Raw genomic sequence first — 24,776 nt, 5'->3', positions numbered from 1 at the left:
GAAAGTGTTTTTGGAATTGTTTTGAAATTGCCTTCCAAAAGAGTTTAGCAGTTACTCACACAACTCAGTATCTTTACTCTTTAATCACAGGACACTCTTCCTTGGTCTCACATCATTTCTGCATCCTTCCCCCTCTTTATTTTACTTTGCTTCATTCGGCTGTGGTCTACCCCATTCCTTTGTTCCCTGGAGGGGCTGTGGAGCCAGGCTGGAGCAGGGATCCCCTCAAAAGCCAGAATGACTGATGGAAAGTTCATCAGTGCATTCCTGGCTGATAACACGGGTGACTTGACCACCGTCATCATCACAATGGGGGAGTCGGGTCCTCTCAAGGGAAGTGTCCCTGATACCTCCGGGGATGGGCTGTTGGTGGACCTCTTGCTCTTCACAGGTGGGCCTCCTTGTGGATTCTTTTGTGCGACTCTTCACCCAACTCAAGTTTGGAGTAGTACAGACATGTATCCTTTTCACCGTTCCTGGGGTTTCTGGCCATGAGTGGTCACTGAGATGGTTTCTTGCTGAGAAAGGGGTTTAACAGTAAACAGGATCCCTGAATGACTGTTTATTAGCCACTCAGCTTCATGGTTTTTAATTATTGTTGAAGGACACAAAAAGGAAGACCTTTGTAAGTTGAAAGACAGACTCATATTCACGGTTGGCAAGATACACATGCCACAGAGATGCCTGTTCTCCCTGTCCAGTCCATGAATTCAGTGTAATTCCAGTCGAGATCCCAATAGAATTTATTGTGGGACTTGAAAATTCCCTTTCTAAATTTGTGTGGAAGGGTAAAGGGCCCAAAATAGGCAAAACAGATTTAAAGAACAAGTAGAGGAACTTACCCTACTAGATGTCAAGACTTAAGACATTTAAGATCTTGTCATTGAAACAGTGTGGTGCTGGCACAGGAATAACCAGTTAGACCACTGGAAAATAATACGGAAGCAGCTACTGGCCCAAATATAGGGAGAGAAATTTGTTGAATGACAAAGTCATTCTGTGACACTGTGACACTGTGACAGATTTAGTGTCATAAATCAGTGGCAAGCAGATGAATGATTTGGTAAAGATGCCAGGGCATTTGGTTATACATATGGAAAAAATAAAAAATTAGAGTCCTACTTCTTAATGTAAATAAAGATAAAGTCTAGATGGATTGTAGATTAAATGGGCAAAGTAAAACTTTATAAGACTATATCATGTCAGTAGTAGGGAATAATTTCTTAAACAATACCTCAATAGGCACAGATTCTAAAGGAAAAGATTAATAAACTCAGCCACATCAAAGTGCATGTTTATAGAAACAGTCTAAACCAAAAACCCCCAAACAACAATAAAATACCATAAAAAAAAAAAAAAAAAAAGCCCATAGCCTGGGAGAGGTTATCTACTATGCATATGAGACAAACAGTTAATGTCCAGAATATAGAAAGAACTACCTGAACTCAATAAGAAAAACAAAAATAAAGACAGCCCAGTAGAAAAAGGAGCAAAGTGTATGAACAGGTGATTCCCAGGGAGGAAAACGGAAGGACCAATAACCCTATGAAAAAGTGCTCACCTCACCACTGCTCGGAAATGCAAATGAAAGCAAATAGCAAGATGTACCTCCTTCAATATGCACCTTGTTCGTCATTGCAGCTTTGATTCGAAAACAAGTGGGAGCCCCAGGTCTCCTGGCCTGCCTGGACAACTAAAGAAAGATAAGGCTGGATGGGCCCCACCCGGGGGAAGGGAGCATCTCCAGGGGCAGCAGGGTGATTCCATCCCTTCTTGGCTTGGGGCGGCCAGTGTGGTCATCGACCTCCAGTGTCCCTGGAGATTAAGGAGTGAGAGGAGATAAGCGGGGATTGCAGCCGCTGACTGCAGCCAGTTTATTGTTATTGTAGATCCCATCTTGTGTTAACTGAGTAATTTGTAACATTGCTGTAAAAACAAACAAACAAACAAACAAAATGGGAGAATGGAAAAATTATAGTTTGTCCGAACAATGTACTTTTATACAGAAATTAAAATGAATGAAGCAGAGCTACATTATGTATCAACATGACTAATTCTCAGAAATTTCATGTTAAAAAAGAGTAAAAAGGAAGTTGTAGAATGTACATAAAGTTGCAGTACCATTTATTTTCATTTAAAAAACATATAGAACAATATAGGTACTTATGAAAATATGGAGGGGAACAGTCACAATTATTTCAGGTTCATGGTTTCTCCCAGGGAGGAGATGGAGGAAAACAAAGGGTTTTTTCATTTTGGTTTGGTTTGGTTTTTTTTAACATTATCTGACATTTTATTTTTTTTTTTTAATTTGAAGCAAATATGGCAAAATGATGAGATTTCTTAAAGTGAGGCTTGTGGGGTTATGGGTGTTTGTTGCTTTATGTAATGATTGAAGTTATTTCATAATTTAAAATGGTTCCTAATGTAGAACATGTCTCAGGCAGGGTTTTTTGTTTATTTTTTGTTTTTTAAATTTATAAACGGAGAACAGAAAGATGTGTGGTAAGTAGCCAACCTGTTAGAAGAGGAGAAGCTCCACCATTTCAAGCTACTGCCAGAAGGCCTCTGGTTGGTGACCACGTTTTCCTTCACTTGGTGTCTGCAGCGGTGGAGGAGTGCAGCAGGCAAGGCTGCCTCGCCCTGTCCCTTCTCGAACTCTTGGGTTTTAACCTGACGTTTGTCTTTTTGGCGAGCCTTCTCGTACTAATCGAGGTGAGGTGGCTTGGGTGTTGCCTGTTTGCTTATGAAGTTTTAGGTTCCTGCTCTGTATCTGCATTTCCAGAATGTCAGAGACTGAATTAGATTTAGAATACATGTCCATTTCTTGCTTACGTAGAGAAGATGTTTCCCAAAGTAAAGTTTTCAGACTCTGGTGAGATTAAGAAGAAAAATCTAGATTAGGGCAGTAGTTCTCAACCTTGACTGCACATCAGAATCACTGTGGGTGCTTTTAAAAATTGTATACCTGGGCCCCCACTTAGACCAATTCTATCAGAATCTTTGGGTCCCATTCCTGATTGTTGGAAACCTCCCTAGGTGATGCTGAATCTCCTGGGAGCTTGTTAGAAATGCAGAGTCTTGGGTTCCAACTCTGACCAACACAATCAGCAGCTCTGGGGATGGGACCCAGCATCCGTGTTTTAACCAGCCCTCTGGGTGATGCTGACGCTGCTGACATTTGAGAACCACTGCTAGACCGCGAAGATCAGTTCTCCCTCCTTAGCTGCCAGCGTTCCGTGGTTGAGGGTCACCTGCAGAGCTGATGGGTTTTGAGTTTCTATGTGTGTCTCTTCTCCCCCACCAGCCAGTGGCAGCAGGTTCTGGGATTCCCGAGATCAAATGCTATCTGAACGGCGTGAAAGTGCCAGGAATCGTCCGTCTCCGGACCCTGCTCTGCAAAGTCTTTGGAGTGCTGTTCAGTGTGGCCGGAGGTAAGGAGGGTCTTTCAGATTTTTATCCTTAAAGAATTTGATGGGTAAAGACGGCAAGAAGAATTATATGTGTAAATTAATTAGGTTCTGACTGAAGGGCCTGCCCTGAACAGGCATTGTTAGCATGTTGCTTTCTAGAAATACCTGTAGGGAGCACACCATTCTGCTTTGAAGTAGAATGACTATCTAGTTGGTTTGCGGGGTTTGCTTTTCACAAAAGGCCAGATAGAAAATAGTTTAGGCTTTGTAGACCAAGAGGCAAAATTGAGGATTAATATTATATGAGTACTTTATATAACCATTTAAAACATACCTGTTTAAGATTGTAAAGAGGGTTCTAAGCTCTCAGGCCATAAAAAGCAGGCATCTGGCTGGACTTGACCCACAGGCTATAGTGTGCTGACCCATGATTTAGAGTTTAAAGACTATTTCTCCTTAGCAAGACATTAAATGGAGTTTATTTGATGGCAATTTGACTCACTCGTTTCCTCATATAATTGTCTCTGTTCTATATTTCTCAAGGAAAAGGTAAATGCAGAAAAAGTCACTTGACCCAGAAGCCTTTCTGTGCTGACGGTCTCCTTTTGTCACCTCTTCCCAGGGCTCTTTGTGGGGAAGGAAGGCCCCATGATCCACAGTGGAGCGGTGGTGGGAGCCGGCCTCCCGCAGGTAAGGGCTGTGTTCTCACTCCCTCGTCCCACGGCTTTGGAATCTGATGGCAGTTTGGGTTGATATGAAAAATAGGACATCGGCTTCCCACTTGCCCTGCAGAGTTTGAGCAGTGCCCTGCTGGGTCCTAGAACCACTGAAATGGGACAGAGAGAAAGTCTGTTCAAACGTGTCAGCTTGGTGCTCCCGCAGCCGCTGCCGAGTACCTCCATCCACCCAGGGTGGCCGCGTGGGTCATCTCAGGGCCACCAGATCTCAAGAGGCTGGAAGTGTCAACTAAGATGGTTTCAGGCACAGTTCTGTGCTGATTTCCATTTAAAGTAGTGCAGCAATAATTAATAGCTCCTGCTGGTCAAGTGCTGACTCTGGGGCAGGCTGTGCCAGGCGCCTGAACACCACCTCCTCTCTTTGTATCCACTCTGAGTGCTCAGTTGTTACCGTCACCCCTGTTCTCAGATGAGGAAACTGAGGCCTAGAGAGATTAAGGCATAGCTCAGGACTCCAAAACCTCTGCTCTTATGGGCTCTTCCGCATTCCAGGGCTGCATATTTGAGAAGCTTCAATTACTTTTAGACTTTTACCCCTTGTGTTCTGAGGGGAGGAAGTTACTATGATCGAGTTGTTGAGGCAAAGCAGAGAAAATTCTTTCTTCCAGAGTCCTTCTTTTGATGGTCTCTCTCGCTACTGCTTCAACTCCTTTATGTCAGATCCCTGTGAGCTGAGAGGCAGAGGGAAGCCAAGCACAGGTTGGGACTGGGTGTCAGCAGAATTTGTTGAACAGATTGAAATAGCTATTGCAGCCTCCTCACCCTGAGAACCGTCTTCTACAGCAGCTTTCAGTTCTTCTCAACCCATTGCTCAGCTGTTTCCCCTTTCATTTCTGACTTGCTGACTGTGCATAAAGGCAGTTTCTGAAGATCCCAGAAATATGGGGATAGAGAGAATAATTCCCTCCCAAAGGGGATAGCCTCTTTTTTGTAGCCCAATGCCCTGGACTCTTCCTTCTTGGAGCACATCTGCTCAGGTGTGCTCCAGGGGCTGTGGGTTCCTGCGGCTTTGGTCCTCTCTGATTTTTTTTTCTCTTGTTTTAGTTTCAAAGCATCTCCTTACAGAAGATCCAGTTTAACTTCCCCTATTTCCGAAGTGACAGGTATGGAAAGATGAGGAATTGTTTTTTTTTTAAAAAGCAAAAATGTTCATTTACTGCCAATCAGACCCGGTAACTTGCCGCAGCTTGGCTAGATAGGCAGGCTGCATTTCAGAAAAGGAGGCAGGCTTTGAATTTCTCTTCTGAAAATCAGCAAAAGGACCAAGGTGGCGTCATGACTTCTATTTTGTCATGACAGAAGGTCTAGAAGCATCTCATGCAGCGATACTTAATGCAATGATGCTGACATTGGAACACAACGAGGAAAGTTCATAGGCATGTTACGAAATGTATTTTGCATTCCAAGATGATTTCATTGGTCAGCTGCCTTTCTAGTTTCAAAGAGGCTACTCTCAGTAGACGTTTTTAGGCCTGTGAGATTTGTACGTATTAATGACCTGCACACCTTGTAAGGACCTTGAAATCTGTGGCCCAGGCTCAGAGGTTGAGTCATCCTACTGGTCTTTATAGTTTTCTTTATTACTCCTCTAGGAGGACTCAGGACTTTGACATTTTCACTGATGCCATGATTTTCTGGGAGGATAGGCCCGTGGTTCAGCAGTGACTGCAGGAAGTACGCGACCTGCCTCTGGAGATGTGGCTGGGCAGGATCTGGAGTCCATGTTTGTATAGTGGACTGATGCTGGGGAGCCAGCACACCTGCAGGAACTCCAAGGAGAGCACTTGGTTTTTAAATGAGCTGTTTTCCTCTTAAGTAAACTCACCAGAGAATTGCTCTTTCACAACCCCCAGCTGCTCATGGGTCATGAGATAAAATGTTCCTGGATAGGAAAGTGACTATCTGGCTTTTTGTAGCCTGAGGGCTCTTTCCCCGAGTAAACCCTCTCTCTGTCTTCTCTCCTTAGAGACAAGCGAGACTTCGTATCAGCAGGGGCAGCTGCTGGAGTTGCCGCAGCTTTTGGGGCTCCAATTGGGGGTACCTTGTTCAGTCTGGAGGAGGGCTCATCCTTCTGGAACCAAGGGCTCACATGGAAAGTGGTGAGGAGATCCCTCGGGGGAAACCTGTCCTAGACTTAACCACCCCCCAAAAAAACACTGGACATCTCTGACTTGATACATTTAACTATGGTTCTGTTGAGACCAGAGGACTATATTGGAAATTTCTTTGTTCCAGATACACATAACCTCCAAACTATTGACATGAGGACTGGTGATGCATTTTTTTTTTTTTTCTCTCATGTTGTATTTTTAATGTAATTTTATTGAAATATAGTCACATACCATACCATCATCCAAGGTGTACAATTGCTTACAATTTCATCATCTAGTTATGCATACAACACCACAATTTTTGAACATATTCATTACTCTAAAAAATAAAGTGAAGAATAGAAATAAAAGTAAAAGAGAACACTAAAAGCATTCCATACTCCTCCACCCATTCATTTACTTTTTAAAATTTTTAATTAAAATATATTCACATATAATACAATCATCCAAAGTATAAAACATTTGTTCACAGTGTCATCATATTTGTGCATTCATCACCACAGTCAATTTTTGAACATAATCATTGCTCCCCAAAACAAAAACAAGAATAAAAATAAACGTAAAAAGAACACACAAAATAGTCCCATATCCCCTTCTCCATATTATTCATTTTCTTTTTATCCCCATTTTACTACTCATTTGTCCATACACTGGGTAAAGGGAGTGTGAGCCACAAGGTTTTCACAATCACATGGGCACACCATATGAGCTAGTTATATGATCACCTTCAAGAATCAAGGATATTGGATTGCAGTTCAACAGTTTCGGATATTTCCTTTGAACTCTTCTAATAAACTAAAAACTAAAAAGGGATACATATAATGCATACAAGTTACCTCCAAAATGACCTGTCAACTCCATTTGAAATCTCTCAGCCACTGAAACTTTAGTTTGTTTCAATTCTCTTCCTCCTTTTGGTACAGAAGGCTTTCTCAATTGGTGATGAATTTTAAAAGCACTTTTTAATCCTTTTCATACTAACTCTCTCCCTGTCACCCAAACAATAAAAACCCTAATCAATCTGCTTTATCCTCGCTTGATGAAAACCTGACATGACAACGTGAAACTGGCCGTGGTCATAAGCAGGAAGCGGCAGAGCCAGGACTTGAACTCAGGCCTCCCTCCTGAGAGCAGAACGTGCCTCCTTCTGTGTTCACTGTTCCTCTTTGCTATGAGGTCTGGTCCACAAGATGCTCTCAGCAAGTATTTATTGGCTGTTTGAGTGAAAACTCCTTGTAGCCTAATTTGAATTTTTTCACACGGTGGTTACCAGGTCTCTGTGTCCACACCTAGAGTTGCAGATTTCTGTGTAGAGCTTTAGATTTTTTGCAAACATGCCAAGCAAAAAGTGGACTTGTCACTATTGGGTTTTCTTGTTTTTGTTGCCTGTCCCCTAGCTCTTCTGTTCCATGTCCGCCACCTTCACCCTCAACTTCTTCCGTTCTGGGATTCAGTTTGGAAGTTGGGGTTCCTTCCAGCTCCCTGGATTACTGAACTTTGGCGAGTTTAAGGTATGTTTTGTCCTTTCGCTCAGAATTTCTTGCTTGACCCTTGAAAACTGCTCTTAAGTAAAGTACTGGGAGGAGTGGCCAGGAGGGTAGGTACAGCTTCTAGTGGGGGTGTCCTGCCCCTTTGGTCTCTGTCCTGCGTACGCCCCGTGGCCTGCATGGGCAGGATTCCAGCAGGGACTGGCTCCTTTAGAGGGAAGGTGGCGTCTGCTCCTGTTTCTCTCTTCCCCTCTTCTGCCCCGTCCTGTTCTCATGGGCACTGTGGTTTGTCTCTCTCTCTCCCTTTCCCCTTCTCTCAGTGCTCTGACTCTGATAAAAAATGTCATCTCTGGACAGCTATGGATTTGGGTTTCTTCATCGTGATGGGGGTCATTGGGGGCCTCCTAGGAGCCACATTCAACTGTCTGAACAAGAGACTCGCAAAATACCGTATGCGAAACGTACACCCGAAACCTAAGCTTGTCAGGTACCTGTGCAGTCCCTTCCCCAGCCTGCTGTGGCTTCCTGAGCTTTGTGTGAGCAGGACCGTCTCCCCCGAGGAAGACATTGTGTGAACAGACCCTGCTTCCCACCCCAGCTTTCATTCCACGTCTAAGACTAAGAACAGAAACAGGGTCATAAATCCGCTGTCAGGCAGGCTGAAAGGCCAAGTCTGAGCTTAATTTATATCAGAGCTGCTGGTTGGATCACAGCCTCTTGACTTGCCACTAGGACATGTGACCAAGTCAGAAGGGTTAGTGTGGCCTTGCTGAGGGTGCTCACTCATGTCCAGAGATGCTCGACCCTGGTACTCTGATGGAAGGCAGTTCCATTCCTTGGAGAGAGAGGACACGGATGCAGCAGCCCACTTTATTGACTATATTTTTTATGGAAAAATTGCTGGGGCACATAAAATACACACGTGTTGGTTGATGGTTGGGGGTAGGCAGGGTTGTGTTGTTGAGTTCCCAAGACAAGGGTGTCTTTTTATTGCACAATGACAGGTGTGCTTCTTCCTAGAGTCTTAGAGAGCCTCTTGGTGTCTCTGGTAACCACCGTGGTGGTGTTCGTGGCCTCAATGGTGTTAGGGGAATGCCGACAGATGTCTTCTTCCAGTCAAATCGGCAATGACTCAATCCAGCTGCAGGTAAACTCAGTGCACTGCTGCCTTTTTCGTACGACCCCAAGGAAGAAGGATCCAGAAGTGTCTGCCTTGACTCTGTTTAGGGCTTATAGAGGCATGGGGTTCATTGTTTAACACCCATATCAAATTTTTAAAAGATACAGGAATTTGTGGTTGTCTTTTCACCCAAGAGAGGATGAGCACCAAATTCCCTCCTTTCCCCACTTTTGTAGACAGCATTGGCTGTCACAGAAGGGAGCGCCTCTCTGTTGAACAAAAACAAATTGGAAACAGAAGCTCAAGAAGCTGACTAACCTGGTTTAACCCTCCGGCTTCTCCTCTCCAAACCCCATTCACCTCCTAGCCATTTGTCTCTCACCTGCCTCATTTCCCCCCAGTCCTCGGACTCTCAGGCCAAGCTTCTGACATGCTCCCCTAAAAAAATTAGCATCAGGAAAGGAATCACCTTTGGATCGGTGGTGAACCATAGTTGTCATTTCTTTATCATTCTAAACATGGAGGAACAAAGGGCTTCATCCCGGTTCTTTCATTCTCAAATGCAAAGAATGGCTGCCATTGGATCTAGTGGCACACGTGGCTGCCATTGGATCTGTACCATGTTTTGCTGCCCATGTAATTTATGGGTAATCTCAAGCCAGACATTTCCGCCTTGCTGCAGAATTCCCACTTGAAGATTCAGGAGAGACCTGGTCACTTGCCCTTCTACTGACTTTTTGAGCTCTGCTTCTTAGGTTACATCAGAAGATGTGAATTCAAGTATCAAGACCTTTTTCTGTCCCAATGAAACCTACAATGACATGGCCACCCTCTTTTTCAACCCCCAGGAGTCTGCCATCCTTCAGCTCTTCCACCAGGATGGTGAGTGTCTGTGCTTCAGCCTGTTCCCGGGCGGTTGGTTTCTTCTGCAGGGAACAACTGTTTATAATTCCTCTGCCCCTTTCTTAGCTCTCAAACTCAGCCAAGCTTGCCCTTAATTCTGAGCAAGAACTGGACTTTTTCTTTGAAATACCAACCCAGACAAAATATTGGGGTTTCTGCCTCCAGTGCTGGGAGGTGAACCGATTGGGGTACAGAAGGACCTTGTAGGAGCTGAGTGTCTGTGGGTCTTGGCAGACAGCTGGCCGGGGGACTGAGGTCGGTTCTTGTCTTGCAGGTACTTTCAGCCCCATCACCTTAGCCTTGTTCTTCGTCCTCTATTTCCTGCTTGCCTGCTGGACGTATGGCATTTCTGTGCCAAGCGGTCTGTTTGTGCCTTCTCTGCTGTGCGGAGCAGCTTTTGGACGTTTAGTTGCCAATGTCCTAAAAAGGTATAGTGTGTGACACTTTGTGCCAGTGCATGTGAGTGTGCCTGCACATCAGTGTGCATGCCCAGGTGTACATAAGCACAAGTGTGCAAACCGTAGATTCCCCTCCCCCCCATCTACCCATGTGATTCTAAGCCTCGTTCTCTCTTTCTTTCTTCGCTAGCTACATTGGACTGGGCCACATCTATTCGGGGACGTTTGCCCTGATTGGTGCTGCGGCTTTCTTGGGTGGGGTTGTCCGCATGACCATCAGCCTCACCGTCATCCTGATTGAGTCCACCAACGAGATCACCTACGGGCTTCCCATTATGATCACCCTGATGGTGAGCACTTCCCTTCCAGGCCTCTTTCAGGTTCAGGGCGAGGTTCACCCACAAGTGCCTATTTTGAGTTTTTGCTTTGCATTCCAGGTGGCCAAATGGACTGGGGACTTTTTCAACAAGGGCATTTATGATATCCACGTGGGCCTGCGAGGAGTGCCACTTCTGGAGTGGGAAACAGAGGTGGAAATGGACAAGTAAGGCCATAATTTCTCTTCTTGTCCTTGTTTCACAGCTTATAAGCTCTAAGGCCTAAGAAATATTTGTGTTGTAATAGGAAACAGTCGGGGTTGGAACAGTAGCAAAAGATTCCTGGGTTGGAAGAAGGTACAGCAGTCAGTGACAACAGGAGGGTCCTTCACAAAGCCAGCACGTTTGTTACTGAGTGTGTTTGGGGATGTTGAGCAGCTCTGCTTGGCTGAGAGCACAGGGAGAGTGGGGGACAGAGGGGCTTGGAGGTGGGGGGCTAGGGGAGGCAGGAGCCAGTGTTTCATGGGTTTATTTGGCATTCTGGCTAAAATGACACCTCTCCCAGAATGAGGTCTCCAGGTGAAGTTTGTGTTATGATTAAATTTTTAAATTAAGGGTAGCCCCCATGTGAGAACTGGCCTGCTCCATGTATGCCTAACAAAATGGCCTACTCTCAGCAGTGACTATTCTGGGCAAAATCACCAAATAATCAATCAGTCCACATATAATTGGGGTCCGGCTCCAGACATCTGGCAAGGCCCTCACAGTCTAACATAGGGCCAGCAGATGTTTTCTGTAAAGACCAGGTGGGAAATAGTTCAGCTTTGCGGACCGTGTGGTCTCTGCCACAACTAATCAGCTGTGCCGTTGCAGTGTGAAAGCAGCCACGGGCATGTATGTCACCAAATGAGTATGGCCGGATTTGACCTGCGGGCTGTAGTTTCCCAACACTGGTTTAATGGGGGACTCCATGTGTATATTTTTAATTCCAGGGTATAATCAGTAGCTCAGTAGAAGTATGTGTAATGTGCCATGGAGTGCAGAGGAAGGGGTAGCCGGCCCCTGGGCGAGCTGGTGGGGTTTGTGGTGAGGCAACATCTGTGCTGAGCTGAGAGTGGCATGAAGGCCCACCAGTTTGACAACAAGGGGAGGGGCATCCCAGGCTTGGGGAACAGCACGTGTAAGGGGGATGAAGGTGCAAAGGAACGCATTAGATTTAAGGAACCATTAGTGACAGTCCAGAAGGGGGCCCCAAAGGATCAGGCCGTGTGGGAGAGCCAGCACGGCCCGTGGGGCTCACTCCCAGGATGCTGTGGGCTCCGTCTCGAGGCTGGACGGCCTCCCCCTCCCTCCCCAGACTGAGAGCCAGCGACGTCATGGAGCCCAACCTGACCTACGTCTACCCGCACACCCGCATCCAGAGCCTGGTCAGCATCCTGCGCACCACGGTCCACCACGCCTTCCCGGTGGTCACTGAGAACCGGGGCAACGAGAGGGAGTTCATGAAGGGCAACCAGCTCATCAGTAACAACATCAGATTCAAGGTAGGAAAGAGGCCCTGGAGGACAGGCGGGGAGGAGACAAGCGATTCCTTCATGCTCCTTTGCTCTTGTGCTTGCCACACATCTGTGGGTGGGGTGAACTTGGCTGACCCCCACGGGATATCAGCACGCCGTGTTCAGTATCCTTGGCAGTGAATATGGGCTCGACAGCCAGTATAGACTTTACAGACTGTCAGGATGTGCATTCATTCTTGCTTTAGCAAGCATATGACTTTTTAACCAGCGGGTTCAATGCTCGTTATTTACTGAGTGCAAGTTGTATTAAGAGTTCTAGAGCTTCCAACAACAGAAATGGACTCTGGCCTAATTAAGCATGAAAAAGAGATCAGTTGGAAGTGCCAGGACTGACAGGAAAGCTGAAGAGGCAGGCCGGAGCGCTGTGGGGGTGCAGGCGCCAGGGGCCAACAGATATTCCCAAGGGTCCCAGGAAGGGTTGGCACCGGCCCTTCTCCATCCTTGGGTTACTCCAGGTTCAAAATCCAAGGAGAGGGAGAGTCTGATTGCCTCACCTGGGCCATGAACCCTCTCCTTGGCTTTGGTGGCTAGGGCTTGGGGGCACTTTGGTGGGCAGTTCCACCGGGACATGGGAGACGGGCAGTTCTCCAGCAGAGAATTGAAGTGCTATTTCCCAAATCTAAGGGGTGGGGATGTTGGGCTGGCAAAACCCAGGGGTCTATATCCAAGTCTTGGGACTCCAAGAGGCTCCTTTGAATTCAAAGTCCCTGAGCCCGAGACAATTTCTCACAATTCCTCTGTCGGGATATGCTTTTGACCCTCACTGTCAGCCAAATCCTTCAGCCAAGTTGGTGCTGCTGTGTTGGTGAGCCCGTATGCAGCACTCCATGCTTCCCGTCCACAGAAATCCAGCATCCTCACCCGAGCCGGCGAGCAGCGCAAACGGAGCCAGTCCATGAAGTCCTACCCGTCAAGTGAGCTGCGGAACATGTGTGATGACCACATGGCCTCCGAGGAGCCGGCCGAGAAGGAGGACCTCCTCCAGCAGATGCTGGACAGACGGTGAGTGGGGTGGCACAGGCCAGCTCCTCTGCTGTGAGGGTCACCAGTGCCTTCCTGGGTTCCAGAAGGAGTCAGCCCTTTGCTCAGAGGTTGCCACCTGGCTCCCAGGTTCATGGGAATTAGGGAGTGGGCCGGGGACATGGGCAAGAAGTGATCCTGCATAGAATACACTAGGCAGTGTCTGGTTTTTGTGTAACAGATACACTCCCTACCCCAACCTCTACCCTGACCAGTCCCCGAGTGAAGACTGGACCATGGAGGAGCGCTTCCGCCCTTTGACCTTTCACGGCCTGATCCTTCGGTCACAGCTTGTCACCCTGCTCGTCCGAGGAGTTTGTTATTCTGAAAGCCAGTCAGTAAGTCTTTGTTGTTGGCACTGGGATCGTGCGAGGTACAGAGGTGGTAGCAACACATTCCCTGTACTCAAGAGAAGGAAAAGAAGGGCTTTCTAGAAGTTCACGTGCAAGTGAGGGGCTGTTGAGTAGTGGTCTAGGCCTCCCAGCTCCCTCTACTGCAGTGAGTGTCTCCCCAGGAGACGCTGAGTGAGGGGAGTCTGTGTTTCCCGCCAGTCAGTCTTTATTCAGTCTCTGGACCAGTTCTTGAGCAGCCTCCAGTCTTACACTATTGGGACTTTAATAGTATCTCTATATTTTGATTTTTGATACAAACGGACTTTCTTACCTGTGTTATTGGAAGAAGTCCCATTCTTTCCATGAAGTCTACTGTAGTTGTCTTTTTACTGTTTTGTTTTGTTTTGTAGAGATAAGCAGGAGGGGTGGGGTCTGTGGTGCCCAGCCACCTGGGACCCACTCACCCCCGACACTTCTTCTCTTAAAAAGTTGTCCAGAGACCCCGTTTCCAAACTGACTCTCCTGATCAGGGTTTTGCTCGTGTGAGGGCAGCCCGAGGGCCCTCCTGGTGGGACTGGCCTGCAGTTAATGGGAGGTGAAGCAGGAACGGCCTAGGGTGAAGTGGCCAGGGTGGGGCTGGTCTGTGGGGAGCACTGGCCTGGCTAGGGCTGGGGTCGAACGTGGTGGAGCACAGAGGGCTGTAAGAAAGCGGGAGGGGATGGAGGAGGTCAGATTACAGAAGATTGGGTCTGAATGCAGAAACCAGCGACACCCAGCCTGATAGAGTGCGGGGCATCAGGTGCTGCTCAGCAGGCAGTGGACAGGTGACATGGAGGTCAGGGTAGGAGAGAGCGGTGCCCAGCACTTGTGGTCCCATGCCTTGCCTGCGAGCTGGGGTGCAGCCCACATCCCAGGGAGGGTGGGAAGTCCAGAAGACTGGGTGTGAAGAAAGAGTAACAAAGCTACTGTGGATCAGCACTGTCCTCACTGAAACTTAAGAATAACCTGTTTCCATTTTACAGATGAAGAAAGGGAAGTTGAGAGAGGTTAGGAAACTTGGCCAGAGTCTGCAGCTAGGAATTGGCCCAGAATTGGCTTTGGATCAAGGTGTCTGCCCCCAAAGCACCTGCCACTGGCCTCTGCCCCGCACACCTCCCTCGCTGGGGCCAGGACTGGGGGGAGTGCGGACGTGGAGGGGGAAGGGCCTAAATGTGGCCTCTCCAGTCATGCTCCAGGTACAGGACTGTGTCTTGGTTGGAATTGCAGAGTGCCAGCCAGCCACGCCTTTCTTATGCTGAGATGGCTGAGGATTACCCACGGTATCCCGATATCCACGACCTGGATCTGACGCTGCTGAACCCCCGGATGATTGTGGTGAGAAGGGCTGTCCTTTGGGACCAGGGCCCCAGGAAAGGAGGCCAGTGGCACTGTCCTGTCTGGGACGCGGCTGCAGCCTCTTCTGAGCTCTCCTCATCTGTGCTGTTTGCGCCTGATCCAGGAGGTCAAACCAGCCTTGGGTAACTTGAGTTGGTCTCTTCTCTGCAGGATGTCACCCCGTACATGAACCCTTCACCCTTTACCGTTTCACCCAATACCCACGTCTCCCAGGTCTTCAATCTTTTTAGGACGATGGGCCTGCGGCACTTGCCAGTGGTGAACGCCGTGGGAGAGGTGGGTCTTAGTTCTGGGTAGAGAAAGGATGACCTCTGTGTTCTCAGCTCTGCGCCTCTGTTGCTCATCTACCTGCCTTCTAGAAAGGGTCCTCCTAACAACAGCATTGCTTTTGAGTTGGGGCTTCTCAGTCAGGAGGAAACCACAGGGTGGGTTCTCAAAGCAGATCCTCCTCTGGGTCTCCTCCACCAAGAGCCAGGGAGGAAGTGAGGGCTGGGCCAGGGACAGCCGGGTGGTGTTGGTCCTTTTGAAAACCTCTCCCTTTGGTTGTGCCTGCCCTGCCTGTTGCACCCCCTAGTTGAGCTTTGCCTTGCATGTCTCCCTCGTGGATGGACTCTGCTTTGTGCGTCCCACTGAGGTTGGGCTCTTCCCTGCGTGTCTCCCCCGTGATTGGGCTCTGCCCTGCGTGTCTCCCCCGTGGTTGGGCTCTGCCCTGCGTGTCTCCCCCGTGGTTGGGCTCTTCCCTGCGTGTCTCCCCCGTGGTTGGGCTCTGCCCTGTGTGTCTCCCCCGTGGTTGGGCTCTTCCCTGCGTGTCTCCCCCGTGGTTGGGCTCTGCCCTGCGTGTCTCCCCCGTGGTTGGGCTCTTCCCTGCGTGTCTCCCCCGTGGTTGGGCTCTGCCCTGCGTGTCTCCCCCGTGGTTGGGCTCTTCCCTGCGTGTCTCCCCCGTGGTTGGGCTCTGCCCTGTGTGTCTCCCCCGTGGTTGGGCTCTTCCCTGTGTGTCTCCCCCGTGGTTGGGCTCTGCCCTGCATGTCTCCCCCGTGGTTGGGCTCTTCCCTGTGTGTCTCCCCCGTGGTTGGGCTCTGTCCTGTGTGTCTCCCCCGTGACAGTGCTCTGCCCTGCGTGTCTCCCCCGTGGTTGGTCTCTTCCCTGTGTGTCTCCCCCATGGTTGGGCTCTGTCCTGTGTGTCTCCCCCGTGGTTGGGCTCTGCCTGTCTTCTGTTGGCCAGCAGATGCCGCCAGTGCCCAGCAGCTCCATGCTTACCGGAAGCACCTGAGGGTCTCTTCTTTATTCTAAATGTTCCTCTTCTCCCTTGACCCAGTGCCTCCTGGAGCAGGGCACCTGTTCTTTGCATTCCCAGTTCCCCACCTGCTAGAGGAATTTGTGACATAAAATGAGAAAATTTAAAGCAAAATACTTTAAGGGTTTAAAAAGATATAACACTTGGTAATTGTTACTGCAGACTTTTCCATTTTTTCTTTTTTGAACTTTTTTTCTTATTACACAAATACTTTTTTTTCATTGTAGAAAATAAGAAAGTACAGATGAGAGAGAAAAAAAACAAAAAGACACGAAAACAGAAATCAAACCCTTATCTCTCCAATCTATGTTAACTTTTCAAGTCATTTCAGTCTTTTTTTCTATGCATCTAGATATAGAGATTTTCTATATCAAACTTTAATGACAATGGATTCACTGTTCCTGCTGTTTAATAGCCTGATTTCTCAGTTACTGTATAGAAAATTATTTCCTCATGACGGTAAACACTCATCTAAGATATTATTTTAATGGCTGGACAGCACGCCACGATGGAGCCGTACAATCACTTATTCAATAGTTCTTTATTGTTGGGCATTTAGGTGGTTAAATTTCACTGCAGCAATCACCCTTTTGGGGCTTCTGATGCATATTGCCAAACTGCCCTCCAGGAGATTATTCCTCTTTAAAATAAAATAGCCCCCGTCAGCAGAATCCTGGCACAGCCCAGATTGTTTTTACACAGCCTTGGTTGCAGCAGGTCAGACTGTTCCTTGAAAAATAACTGCCAGCTACATTGACCAGTTCCAACTCCATTTATACTGTGGCTTTGTTGTCTCCAGCATCAGTGACAAAAGTGAACCACCATCGTGAATTCTGAGAAAAGCTCTGTTAGGTAGTTCTGACAGATAGTAATTATAAGATTTATCAGGGGTCATAATCTCCCAGAAGGCTTCAAGGGCTGCACCTGTCACACAAATACACGAAGCAGGCTGGGTGTGAGGATAGCCGAGAAAGCTAGAGGGAGCGTGTGTATGCCCCATGTAAAAAGATATTGAAATGCAGATTTTAGCTGGCCCAACTAAAACCTTTTCTGGAGCTGAATTTGTACCATAGGCCTCCAGTTTATGGCCCCTAGTTATCAGTTCATCTTTTCCTCATCCAGACACTAGGAAGCCCAATCATTCTGTCATCATTTAAAAGTGTGTATTGAACATCTATAAGTGGATTTGGTCTCCCTCCGCTTACCATGGCCATCTGAGTGAGCCCTTTTTGCTTGTGTTCTTGCCAATGCATTTTATCCTGCGGGTGACTTGGGATTTTTCCTTCTCACTCTAGATCGTTGGGATTATCACACGGCACAACCTAACATATGAGTTTCTGCAGGCCCGACTGAGGCAGCACTACCAGACCATCTAATGACTCACTAAGCCTCGCACTCCCCGGGCCAGCGCCCCCGGCTGGAGCTGCCTGCAGAGGCGGCTCACCCACACCTGGCCTGCACAGCTGGCTGGGGCCATTCCAGGGCACAAAAGGCTCCCAGTCGCTCACTCACTTGGAAAGCCCGGCATTATTGAACGCTCTGCCAGTCAGAGATTCGGGAGATGGTGTTGAACCGGCAATACCATCAATAGTTTGGACTATTCTGACTTTGTCGGCAAGCGTCTTCCCGTTTCCTGCCCCCTGTGTTCCTACCATCCAGTGTTGGCATAGGCCTGCCCCAGGCCTTCCCCTGCCCCTTGCTAGTGCCAGGACCAGAGGCGGACGTCAGACCTGACCCACGGAGGTGTCGCTCAGAGCAGTTTTCTGTCCTCCTTTGCTGCTTTCTTGGAGAACCCAGATGTTGCCTTAAACCATGGGAGGGAGTTTGGCCAAGGCAAACACTGGGGGTGCCAGCTGCAAAATGCAGTTAATTACTAAATTTAGGAATTGGGCACTGAGAAAACCATCCATGTTTCTGGAAGGCCTTCCTTCACTGGGTCTCTTAACTTGATATTTTCTCTGCTTCATTTTAGAGATAGTTTCTGCTTCCTGGGTGGGAGCAGGTGCCCTCACCTGCTCCTGTGGTTTGAATCTCCTTGGAACCAGCACCCTCCAGAAGCACAAAATTAAATCCCAGTAATAGTCTGAACTTTAAATCTCACAATATGGTCAGAAATGCGTTTGCTCTTAACATTCCGCAAATTTTTCGTTGCTTCCTATTCACACATTTTTACCCTGATCTGTCCCTGGTCCTTTTCACCCTCCATGAATTTCTAAACTTCCCTTAACTTTTCTCTTTATCTTCCTGTGAAGCAGCCACAACCTAGAGGATTTTGGCATCACCCCCCAAAGTTAACGAAAAGCATGGCAGGCACCCCTACGTAAAACGCTTCACTTAGCTTGGGAGAATGGTACAGTTGTTTATAAGATGGAAAGGAGTAAACTGAGCCAGTGACCACTAAAAGGTATGTGATGTGCCTTTAAAGCCAGAGTGTTATAAAAAAGCAGATGGTTTATTTGAGGACAAGGGTGTCAGCCTTTCACAAACTTCTCTCCCTTCCCTGCTGGTAGCCACCATCCCCAGCCTCCTGAGGGGCTCAGAAATGGGAACTTCAGAAGGGTAAAGACGCCCCCTGCTGGCACATGCCCCAGAGATTTCAGCATGAGACATGGGAAACCCGCCTCGTTTCTTCCCGTGACGTAGTTTCTCTCCAGCTGTTTAAAATTGGCCCCTTCTGAATAGGCACCCAAAGTGAACATTTAGGTATCAGGCATTTGCACTATTTTTCCCTTCTTCTCTGTCTACATCTTAATCCCATTAAGCAATCCTGTGGCAGATTTGTTTTGGACCCAAGGTGGATGCATTTGCATTTAGATTTTTTTTTAAAACATTGGTGCCTGGTCCTGGTGATGCTATTCTCTAACCCTCAGCCCTGTGCTGACTTCCTTGGCAGAGACCGCCTTTCGAGCTCAGGGTGGATGTCAGGCTTTGCCCGTTCAGGTCCTTGGCTCAGCACACTCAAGGGAATAATTGCCCTTAAGTGAGGAAGCTGTTCCAGGGTGTTTTCCAACTGCCTGGAACCTCCTCCATTCTGCCCCATTTTCTTATCTCTCTGAGAAAAATTATGGAACTTCTAAATTTCTCAGCTTCCCTGGATGCACATGACTTGTGAAATGGAGATGATACTCCCAATAAATAATTCAGGAAATCACAAGGACCAAAAAAGGTAAAGCCCTCCCAAGGTGATTGTGTTGGGCTGGCTGCCCCTTTCTTTCATGGAGGTGCCCAAGCTTTACCACATTGTTTCTTTTCTTAAGAAGGAAACCAATCGCCTTAGCCAGGAGAATGGTGTGCAGTCTATCCCAGAAACAGCCCTCCTCTTTCCATCTCTTACTGAAACTGGCAAAATTGAGGTCCTGCAGGGGGACCACTGGCCTGCAGAGATGAGTGTTGTTGGAATTTACCCCTCATGCACCTCGTGTTGTATTTAAGTTCCTGTCAGTTGAGCCCACAGATAGGAGAATGCAGGACCCTCCGTCCCCTGCACCCACTGGATGGCTGAGGGTCCTTGGAAGAGGCACCTTCCGTTTCCTTCCCTCCTCTGTCCATGCCTGCCCTCTCCAGATAAGCCCAAAGACAATAATTTCTCCACTTGAGACTAAATAACGGCAAGTTTTGCTCCTTTGGTTTCTGTCCATTAAAAACCAGCATTTTCAGCATCTTGCCTATCACCCAGCCCCAGAGAGCTGGACTTCCATTGTCCCCAGTGATGTGGCACCCGATGAAACGAAAACAGAGGGGTCCTGGGGTTGGTCGGGAGTGGGTTTCTGTGCTGTGTCCCCAGCTTGCTGCTTCATGGTCCCCTGGCCGAGGTGACTGGGAAGGGGGTGCTAGGGTCTACTGACGGCATGGCCTTGTTTAGCTAATGGTTCCTGGCTGAAATGGACAGTTGCTTGCTTGACCCAGCCAACCATGTCGCATTTCTGAGGCAAAGTTGTGTGGTGATTTGGTCCTCACCAACAAGATTGCCAGCAAGATCGCCTCTGCAAGGGCCACAACCGCCCTCGTGGGTCCAGGCAGCCTTGGCGTGCAGTGCAGCCCCTCAGCGCCTCTGGACAGCCGCGGCTTCCTGTTTTCTGTTTGCGCTTTGTTTGTACAGTAATGTTGGCTAATTCCACTGTGTATATAAATGGTATTTTTTTTTAATTTGTAAAAGTCTATTTTTATTTGAACTTCTGGAACTTGGAAGTTCTCGTTGTAACTGTAACGTCAGAATAAAGTATCTTCATCTGTCTCCTTTAGGCCTCTTTCTCCATGGAGCTCTTTCTTTAGCGTGATTCTTGGCTTTTCACTTATTCCCTCTCTCTCCTAATATACAGAAATTGCAAAACCAGAAAGTACTTTCACAGTGTTGATTCTCTCCTTACATAGCTCTCTCAGTGTGACTTCAGTTCACTTAATGAGAACAAAGTGCATTCCAGCAAAATGCACCAAATTACCACTATTGTTCTCCCTTCAAACCAACCCTATGACATCTTGTTTACAAACTGTTTCCTCCTATAAAACCACCTATTGCTTCTAGCTACTGCTTCCAAAAAATAGGTGGAGAATCCATTTGTATTCGTGACAGTATTGTATTAAGGAATTTGTCCACAGAGTCCCCTGAGATCTGACCAGAAGAAATGAAAATTGATGGCAGGTCTGTAGATGTTCAGACTTTGCAGCCGGCTTCTGTCAGCCACCTGTCATTGCTTTTTATTTGTTCACTTGCTTTGGGTTTTGCAAGTGACTGTCTCTGTCCCTATTTGATCTGCTGCGGATCATCCGTACACAAGTGGTGGGAACAGAATCAGTCAATCCAGGCTCCAGCACCTACCCCCAGGCTGCCTCCAGGTCGCAGGGGGGCATCTTCTGCATTTTAAATTTGGCACTTTAAGTCTATTCCAATGAGAAGCCGCCGTGCTCAGTGACACCTCAGAGTCCATCCCCCTCCGAGGAACACACCCCCCCCAAGACCAAACCTCAGGGGCCAGTTTTGGACAGAAGATTTTGTTTTCTATCTTATTTCCCCTTTTCCTGTTAGTCGTTCTCTGCTTCTTGTCATTTCTGCCCTTGTGTGATTGAAGTCCAAATAAGGAACACTTTTATTGGAAGTGGTTAGATTCATTTAGAGCTCTTCCTCCCACCCCACTCCCTAACCATCAGTTCTACAAGGAGTAAATTGTTACTTTATTTCCCCTTTTCCAAATTTCACCAACATTTATTCAGCATCGATTGGCATGTGCTGCAGGAGGGGCCAAGGGGCCATTTACCCTCGAGGACCTTGCAATCCAGGGATATAGACACACAAATGGGAACCACAGCAAATCGTGTCATAATAGTTAAATGCAAAAGACTGCCCATGGAGAGAGGAAGATTATGTCTTACAGGGGACACAGTATTAGGGAAGAAGTGGCATTTGCAATGAGCTTTCAGAAATGAGTAGAATGTCCTCTGGAGGACTGGATAAAGGACATCCCAGGTGGAAGAAACAGTATAAAGGTACGGAGAAAGGAACACACTGGAACGGGGCATTGGAGGAGCGTGGTAGAATCCTGTGGTGAGAGTGGGGCGTGGAGGGAAGGGTAGGAAAATAGAATGCTATCCCTGTTTTAGGTGGACTTAATAATGCCTGGCACTTTCTCCTGAGTACAAAACGCTTTCAGAAGCAGATACAAAAGGGCTGTGTCTTCTTCAGCAGCTCTCACATTCTCAGCTAAAATCTCCAAGTCCAGGCACCTTGAATGTGAATTAGGGAAAGATGGCTATTTTTTTAGACACGTGTTCTACCCAAAAGGTGCATAAACTTACAGTTTGTCAGCATAGCAAGCATTTCTTTCTCCATTTTGCTCAACTTTTAAACATAGAACTCTGCCTGATTTTTTTCAGAGCTAAAAGTGCAACTCACTCAGGACCTCTCTCAAAATGTATCAGAAAAGTTAGTTAGTTTTATAAATGTCTTTCAGAAAATAACTGCAAAGCACTATGGAGCAAAAATTGTCTATTGAATACAAGCTGCATTAGATGTAACCATAGAAGCAGCCCAGGTGTTTTCAAGTTTTCTTTTAGTTAATAGGTGCTCTGGATGTGAGCAAATCTGAATCAAATAAATGCTCTTTAGGTCTCCTGGGTTTTTTTCAAGACCCTTTACTGGGGCTGAGTGAGAGGCAGAGCAGTTTGAGAACTGCAGTCTGAAGGGGGAAGAAAAAAGGAAAATAAGAAGGGAGGGAGGGAGGAAAAGAAGGAGGAAGGAAAAAACAGAGCATTCTCTCTGACAAAAGGTAATATGACAAGGAATATTGGGCTGAATTCTCTTCCCCAGAAACAAGAAATCACTCCAACCCAAGTCTTTGGCTTCTGTCCATGGTGCTGAAGTTTATTCATTTTCAAACTGCTTCCAGTAACAGGTGAGAGTTTACCCTAAAATTCAATGCATGGGGTGGGAGAGGCGAGGATGCCACACTTAAACCATTTTAATCTACATTTAGTGTAAAAATGCGAGAATTGTTGACAGGAAGCTGCAGCTTGAATAAGGTGCTCGTCACAACTCGACAGTGAGATGGGACAAGGTTGCATGAGAGATCCAAGGGGTGAAGGTCTTTCTCAGTCTCCCAGGCCCTAGACTGCCTTTTCCTCCCTGGCTGTTATCTTCGGTACTACAAAGAGAACACAGAAACAAAAGTTTGGCTTGGTGACCTGGCTCTCCTGGAAAAGTCAGTTTAAGATGACAGTGCCAAACCTCTTAACCCGACCCCTGACCCGCTGTTTCCCACCCACCCCCAACTCCCAGCCTGATGACCCTCTGTGTTTCATGAGCTGGTAAACAACCTATTCGTTAGAAGTGAATGAAGGCAAACCTTGTCAATTTCATTCACTGTTTTGCGATCTTGCAATTCTAAGGGATATACATGAACTGCTAACCAGCAAGTCAAAGATGATGTGGCCTTGTGACCATTTCAATTTCCCAGTGCTAGTGGAAGTAGCTGATTTTTTTTTTTTTTTTTTTTTTTTTTTTTTTTTTTAGCATTGTCTTAGCATGCTATAGCTGAGGATACTGGTATCCTCCTGAGACTCATGTCCCACCCACCAAATCAGGGCAGAAAACTCAAAGGGAACAAGCTTCTATGCTGGTTCCTTTCCTACAGAAGTTTCCCCCAGTAGTGTTCTTTGACAAGGTTTGAACCTCAGCAAAAGTACAATTTCTTTCTTCCCCATCCCATTTGCATCTCCGCTGCACTCACCCGGAAGCTGTTGCACCCCAGCCCACTCTGAGCTCCAATTCTGTCCATCCTGCCCCCGAAGCAGCTGGATCTCCGCAGGCTCCGAGGGGCAGTGAGCAGAGACTTCAGCTTGCTTTTCAGGATGGCAGATCTCTCAGAGGAGTCCCAGGGGCCCCGCCCGAGGGCACCTCCGTCTCGCTGGGCTGAGTTGAACTCCCCAGTCCAGGGAGGCACCTCAGGGAGTGGGTTGAGAGCTGCCCCAGCCTCGTCATTCTGATCGCTTAGTACTTGTGGGGGCACTACCTCATCCTCTAAAGGCATCTTCTCCTCCAAACGGTCCAGCAAATTCTTTACAAAGGGAAAACACAGGGAGAGAACTCATTGATTTGGAGAAAATCAACAACAGCCCAGTTATCAGAAGCACCCTCACCCCCACCCCGGTTGAAGACTGTGCCCCTTTCTTGGCCCTACCTTGAAATCCATCAGGTCTGCATTGGACACAGGGTTGTACACAGGGTTAGCTCTGGTTTGGCCTGGGATCTGAAATGCCACGAAGAGAAGGAAGCCCACGGAGATGGTCGAGGAGAAGCCCATGCTGGAGTGGGTCAGTGACTTGAAGCTGGCTGCCTCTTCTCTCTCTTCTCTTCTTCCCTTGTCTGTCCTTTGTCCGTCTCTGTCTCCCCGCTGCCCTGTGCCTCCTCTTTTTATAGCCCCTCCTTCTAGCTCTCTGCAAGCACAAGAGAGATGGAACCCTCCCCATTCCATCACTTGCAGCGATAAAGCAGCTGAGTGAGGAGCCAGCAGAAGATGCCCTTTTAAAGTTATCAGTCCAGCAGAGCTTGTCACAGCCCTCAGCCTTGAGCAGCCCCTACAACCCCCAGACCCTCAGCTGCAAGAGCCACATTCTTGCTGATTTGCCTCGAGAGGCTCCCACTTCAAAGGTGTGAGAAGAGCAAAAAGGAATCTTTGGTTATCTCACAGCGATGCCTCAGGATTCTTTCTCCTGGGCAAGGGAAGCCATGCCGGGAAGTGGAGGGTGAGGCTTGGCCAGCACCCAGCTCCCCCGGTTTGTTTGTGGCTCAGCTGTCAGGGGCTCCAAATAAGGGCGGGAGGGGAGGAAATGGCAGGCAGCCGGCAGCTCGGGACAAATTAGTCCAGATGCTCAAGCTGACTTCACACCTGACTCATCAATGTGAGCTGCCAGACCTCTTGCCTCAAACAGGGCTGCCCTCACTTCTGGCAGTCACTCCCAGCAGTCAGGTGAAGAGGGAACTATTTTTTAGAGTATTAAATCAGTCAGAAGCCAAATGTGATGAATGTCCCAAGAATTCAGCTCTCCATATAAACACTAAGAAAAATTTTGGGAACATAGTCCTTCCTCTCCAAAATCTCCTTCACACACCTCCAAACCACCAGCACTACCACCCCCAATGTTTTAAGGGAGACAGAAGTTTAGAGGATCCTGATGTTTTC

The 24,776-nt window shown here is 47.7% G+C and overlaps 2 protein-coding genes across 4 annotated transcripts in view; one reads left to right on the top strand and one right to left on the bottom strand.

Annotated features, from left to right (window-relative positions):
• The window catches only part of CLCN6 (chloride voltage-gated channel 6), a 33,051-nt gene extending 12,706 nt beyond the window's left edge, over positions 1–20,345 (top strand). The window contains exons 5-23 of one of the 3 annotated variants that reach the window (XM_037828507.1): positions 392–458; positions 2,609–2,715; positions 3,308–3,434; positions 4,036–4,103; positions 5,195–5,253; positions 6,117–6,249; positions 7,659–7,772; positions 8,069–8,235; positions 8,769–8,895; positions 9,717–9,750; positions 10,046–10,199; positions 10,360–10,519; positions 10,607–10,713; positions 11,844–12,030; positions 12,908–13,065; positions 13,265–13,421; positions 14,682–14,789; positions 14,961–15,086; positions 17,400–20,345. In XM_037828507.1, coding sequence (XP_037684435.1) covers positions 392–458; positions 2,609–2,715; positions 3,308–3,434; positions 4,036–4,103; positions 5,195–5,253; positions 6,117–6,249; positions 7,659–7,772; positions 8,069–8,235; positions 8,769–8,895; positions 9,717–9,750; positions 10,046–10,199; positions 10,360–10,519; positions 10,607–10,713; positions 11,844–12,030; positions 12,908–13,065; positions 13,265–13,421; positions 14,682–14,789; positions 14,961–15,086; positions 17,400–17,480 — 2,241 coding nt within the window. In that variant the 3' untranslated portion in view covers positions 17,481–20,345. Of the gene's footprint in view, positions 1–391; positions 459–2,608; positions 2,716–3,307; positions 3,435–4,035; positions 4,104–5,194; positions 5,254–6,116; positions 6,250–7,658; positions 7,773–8,068; positions 8,236–8,768; positions 8,896–9,623; positions 9,751–10,045; positions 10,200–10,359; positions 10,520–10,606; positions 10,714–11,843; positions 12,031–12,907; positions 13,066–13,264; positions 13,422–14,681; positions 14,790–14,960; positions 15,087–17,399 lie in introns of those variants that run through there. The other 2 variants (XM_037828505.1, XR_005215509.1) reach the window with 2 other exon arrangements.
• Positions 20,346–22,483: 2,138 nt separating this feature from the next.
• NPPA (natriuretic peptide A) lies at positions 22,484–24,298 on the bottom strand. Its single transcript, XM_037818743.1, has 3 exons — positions 23,775–24,298; positions 23,325–23,651; positions 22,484–22,739 (listed from the first exon to the last, which is right to left on the bottom strand). Exons 1-3 carry the CDS (start codon positions 24,066–24,068, stop codon positions 22,728–22,730), a joined length of 633 nt encoding a protein of 210 aa, XP_037674671.1. The 5' UTR covers positions 24,069–24,298; the 3' UTR covers positions 22,484–22,727.
• Between the last annotated feature and the right edge of the window lie 478 nt (positions 24,299–24,776).

This window comes from Choloepus didactylus, chromosome 2 (genome assembly GCF_015220235.1).
Source record: "Choloepus didactylus isolate mChoDid1 chromosome 2, mChoDid1.pri, whole genome shotgun sequence".
Taxonomy (NCBI): domain Eukaryota; kingdom Metazoa; phylum Chordata; class Mammalia; order Pilosa; family Megalonychidae; genus Choloepus; species Choloepus didactylus.
The sequence above is the reverse complement of the archived record's forward strand: the minus strand, read 5'-3'. Positions and strand labels throughout refer to the sequence as shown.

Bases quoted from the DNA above. Each gene is read 5' to 3' on its own strand.
- NPPA (XM_037818743.1), bottom strand. From the start codon at position 24,068: ATGGAATGGGGAGGGTTCCATCTCTCTTGTGCTTGCAGAGAGCTAGAA. The intron at 23,652-23,774 runs GTAGGGCCAAGA...CCCTTTGTAAAG, and splicing joins CAGACCTGATGGATTTCAAG to AATTTGCTGGACCGTTTGGA.